Source organism: Montipora capricornis, chromosome 8 (assembly GCF_036669925.1).
Source record: "Montipora capricornis isolate CH-2021 chromosome 8, ASM3666992v2, whole genome shotgun sequence".
NCBI classification, from domain to species: domain Eukaryota; kingdom Metazoa; phylum Cnidaria; class Anthozoa; order Scleractinia; family Acroporidae; genus Montipora; species Montipora capricornis.
The window spans coordinates 29537834-29542164 of NC_090890.1; the positions used below are offsets into that span (position 1 = coordinate 29537834).

The 4331-nt window shown below is 36.6% G+C and overlaps 1 protein-coding gene across 1 annotated transcript; it reads right to left on the minus strand.

The window, feature by feature from the left end:
- Nucleotides 1–230: 230 nt before the first annotated feature.
- LOC138013917 (uncharacterized) lies at nt 231–4111 on the minus strand. The gene is made up of 4 exons (XM_068860954.1): nt 3873–4111; nt 2431–3350; nt 1981–2048; nt 231–1511 (listed from the first exon to the last, which is right to left on the minus strand). Exons 1-4 carry the CDS (start codon nt 4028–4030, stop codon nt 231–233), a joined length of 2427 nt encoding a protein of 808 aa, XP_068717055.1. The 5' UTR covers nt 4031–4111.
- Between the last annotated feature and the right edge of the window lie 220 nt (nt 4112–4331).

A 4331-nucleotide genomic window follows, 5' to 3' on the forward strand; every position in this document is an offset into this window, starting at 1 on the left:
CCTGGTTTTAATTTTATTGGTAATCATAGGGTTGGTAGGACTGGTGGAGGTGTCAGCCTTTATCTCGCTGATTATTTAGAGTTTAAGTAATGATCCATGTAAGGTGGATAGCAATTTCTTTTCTTATGCGAATGATGTCATTCGTTCACTTTGTAATAAGTTTTAATTTATCTTCTTTTGAAATTCGTTCTGTGCACTTAACACTGTACATGCAAAATAACTGGTCTTAGTCACAGAAATGTTACAAATGTAAGAGAACATAAGTTGTGTTGTAATGCCAGTGCTTGTTTAATTTTTGCCAGAAATGCTTCTCTTCCTGATATGTCAGAAACACCAACCATGGCACCATGAGGGAAATGGAAGTGACTGTCAAGGACAAACAGTTTTCCATCTCGGGCAACAAAACAGATGGTCATGTGGTTTACTATGACTATGGCAGCAATGTTGGACGTCTCATGAGATAAACGCTCAAGGTAAAAACTTAAAGAGGATTGTGGTACTAGAGGATTTTCATTTGTGAATCCTATGTCTAGAGTTTCCTCAACTATGGTTTTGCCAATACCACCATTAAGATGCATTATGGCTTCATTGACTGAGAAGTTAATTGGTTGCCCCCCTGTTACACAATCATGGACACTGTTTCCTGCTTGTATTGCCATGCTGAGAATTCCCAACCATACTGGAGGTGATGATGGCTCATTGCTGATATTCACTGTTGCATTACTATTTACATTAAATAACTTTGCCATGAAAAGTGCAATGAATGAGCAGGCATTAGAACCAGATCTTCCCTGAAATGTTGACTGTGAGATATGTGGAGGAAAGAACCATAAGGCATGGTTTGGGAAACAATAAATACTCATGACTGAAGAATGTGGCTGTGAAGGAGTGATTGCAGGTTGTGGATGTGACGCAGGTTGTTGGAGCGCATGTTGCTGCTGCTGCTGCTGTTGTTGTTGCTGTTCATGTAGCTGTTGTTGTTGTGGGTTTGAACTTAATGTTGAAGGCTGTGGAACAGTGACAGTGGCCAGGAAGTTGTCAACAAACATTTCCCATTCGTCAGATTCATAGAATGCTGGTTGTCTGGAATTGTTAGGGGCCATTTCTTGGTCTTGTTGTTCTTCAGAGGCTACATGTACATTGTGAGGGTTTGTAGTGGCCTTTGTTGAAGATTTAGTAGGAGTAAGTAAACTTTCATTGAAGGCATCAGTTAGTGTGGTTAGTTTCTTCAAAAGGGGCTTTGTGCAGATCGGACAGCTAGAGTTATTAAGAGAGTAGCATTCCTGGTGAAATGTGTGGCAGCAAGCTAGTCTAAGAACTTTGTCAGTGTTTTCAGTGAAAGCACAGTCCCTGTAGTCACATAAAATTTGAGCACTTGGATATCTATAGTTGCCGTCCAGATGTTTGAAAGCAAGAGGCAGAGACTTGGTGTCAACAGTTTCATTTAGTGTCCATAGGTGGAACTTTGGCTGCTGTTGGTTATGGACTTGACTGGGAGCTCTGTCTGTAACCTGTATAGCAAACATTTTTTATTAAATTTGCAGAATTTATATTTTTGTAAATCAAGTTATTTTGAGATTGAAAATAGTAATTTTAGTTTGAAGAGCTATTACAGTTTATGTCTTTGAGTAATGGTGCTTCGTCGAAGAATGTTATATTCTAAAGCTTTTTGGATGGCAAAGTGGCCATGAAGGCAACTTAAAATAATCAGTAAGAGTTCAGGTGTAATTCATGCAAAAGGTATGTTAATTTATGGTTATGAATTTCAGCCGAAGACATTGTTAGTTCTTATAATAATTATGCTGTTTTGCTGGTCAGTTCTTATGCGTTGTTGCAATCTGGTTTTGGTTATGATTGTCTGGATGAATAATTTTATTACAAAAAGAGTTTTTTTAAAGAGCTTATAGTACCAAGCTACATTGAAAATACCTATAGTACATGTACATGAAATACACTCTCTAAAGGCTGTTATGACTTCACCTTTTTAGACTTTCCAATATTTTGGGCAACTTTCTGGAATATATTTAAGAGCACCTCAGCAACTTTACCTGTGTGAGATAATTTCAGTGAATTTGTATGATGAATAACATAATTACACGCTATCAAGTTTTTTAGGAGAATGATTCAGTGCAGCTGTAAGTATTTTAGAACAACCAAATTATTTTACCCTTACTGGATTTAGCCATCGTCCATAAGACCATAGGCAATGAAAATAATGTATTGACATTGTACCTACTACATCACATCTGGAATGATTTGCTCTGCTTAGGGATTGCAATTTATCCATGTGCTTGTGCCAGAAAGCAATATTTCCCCTGTAAACCATCATGCATTTTCTTACATTGCAGATACTTATTACTGAGTTTGTTACTGAATAATTAGAACAATAGTGGTGATGATGATGATGATGATAAATGATAAAAACATTACCTGCAACTAGTTTCATGTTTTTTTCAGATTGCCCTCTGACGTATGGCCTCACAAACGATGCATGGAATTGTCTTAGAGTGTCTGAAGCAGCCAGAGAAATTGCTGTGTTGTGAATTTCATTTCCACCATAGTGTGTTGCAATGTGGTTGCGTAGTAAGGAGTGCCAGATTTCTACTTTCTGTTCTGTTAGTATTGATAGCCATTTTTTCTTGAAATTGTAGTAAGAGGGGAAGTTGATCTTCTGGTGGTATAAGTCACTTAACATAGATAGGGTAGATCTGTCATAGTGATGGCGCTCCCAGATAATAAAAATAATTGCTAGGCGAATCATAACATTTATGTAGTGTTCTAAGTTTCCAGAGCGAAAGATGCTGTCATACTGAAAAAAGACCAGTGGTAGAACTTCTTCAAGTAAATTTACAAGGTATAAAAATTCAATGTCTTTGCAGAACCTGAATTTAGCCAGGACTTTGTCTCTAATGAGCAGCCATCCACATAAGGTTCCTGTCACTATGAGGCTTGTCCGAAATGGTTTTGGCCTTTTTGGAAACTCACTGCCAAACACTTCCTTATAAACTTTTGCAAAAATGGTGTGGTAATTTTGCACAATATCTTCATTTATATTTAAGCTTACATGAAAGGGCCCTTGTTCTGGAATAAGGGACAAGTAAGGGTGGTGTATGTTACTGGTTGGTGGTAGCTGAGCAACTAGTTTTTTTGTGTAAAACCAGGTTGGCCAGTCTCCAGGGAAAGGTATTACATATTTTTTTGAAAAATCTTGAAGGTTAGGAGCCGACAGGAAAGTATGGTTTAGTGCTGATTTGTAGTCCACCATATGCTTTAAGGTTGTCTCAAATTCATCCACTAAAACGCAACTGTTTAGGGTATGAAGGTCCTCATATGCCAGGCCGTTGTATACTCTGGAAATTAAAAATGGCAGTTGTGCTGAGTGACTGTATTAAACTTAAAGGAATTATGTGGAATTAAGGGTTACTTGCACTTTTAGTGAAACTGCTTTCTGGGATAAAATAGGGTGCAATGTGGCACATCACAGTGAACATGCTAATTTATTAGCAGATTTCTGGATTTCAAGATACTGAAATGTACAGTGTACATATGCACTGTTCTCTATTATGCCCACAACAAAAGAATTATTACTATTACAGCTATTACTATTATTGTTGTTGTTATTATTATTATTATTATTATTATTATTATTATTATTATTATTGCTGTTGTTGTTATTATTATTGAAATGTCTCTTAATTTAGACTCACTACAGGTATGATTTAAATGAAGGGCTCAAGAAAGAAAATAAATAATAATTATATCATTACATCTTTTGCCCTCAGTTTTTGGCATTGCTCAGGAAGAGAACTAAGAAATGACTTGTGATGGTTTTTAAGACCTTTAGTGAAAATTTCTTGCAGGTGACTTTTTACAATACCACCTTTACATTCAGTCTCCCTTCGTCAACAGCTGGTATTCCCTGGTGAATATCAAGAAGGGCAGATGCCATATGCGTCGCTTTTGACAACTTTAGGTTGTCTGGCATGCGAACTGTCTGGATGTTGTGGAAATCATCCAGTAGTAACACCATAGAGGTACCTTCCTAATAAAAGAAAATGAATAATCCATTGACAAACTAAATAATTTATGTTGAACTAATGAAGTTACTGACAAGCAACGATTACAGTCAAACTCCCTTTAGCAATAAACTTTGAATTGTCTATCATGAAAATTGTAATCTTATTAATTTTTGGCTCTGTATTTATTACTTGATATTGTTGTGCAAAGAAGAAAAGAGGCGAGACTTCCATATTGAACAAACAATTTATTGCGTCAAACCGAAGCACGCGTTCATCCGGGAATGTTGTATTGCATAACAATCAAATGCAAGT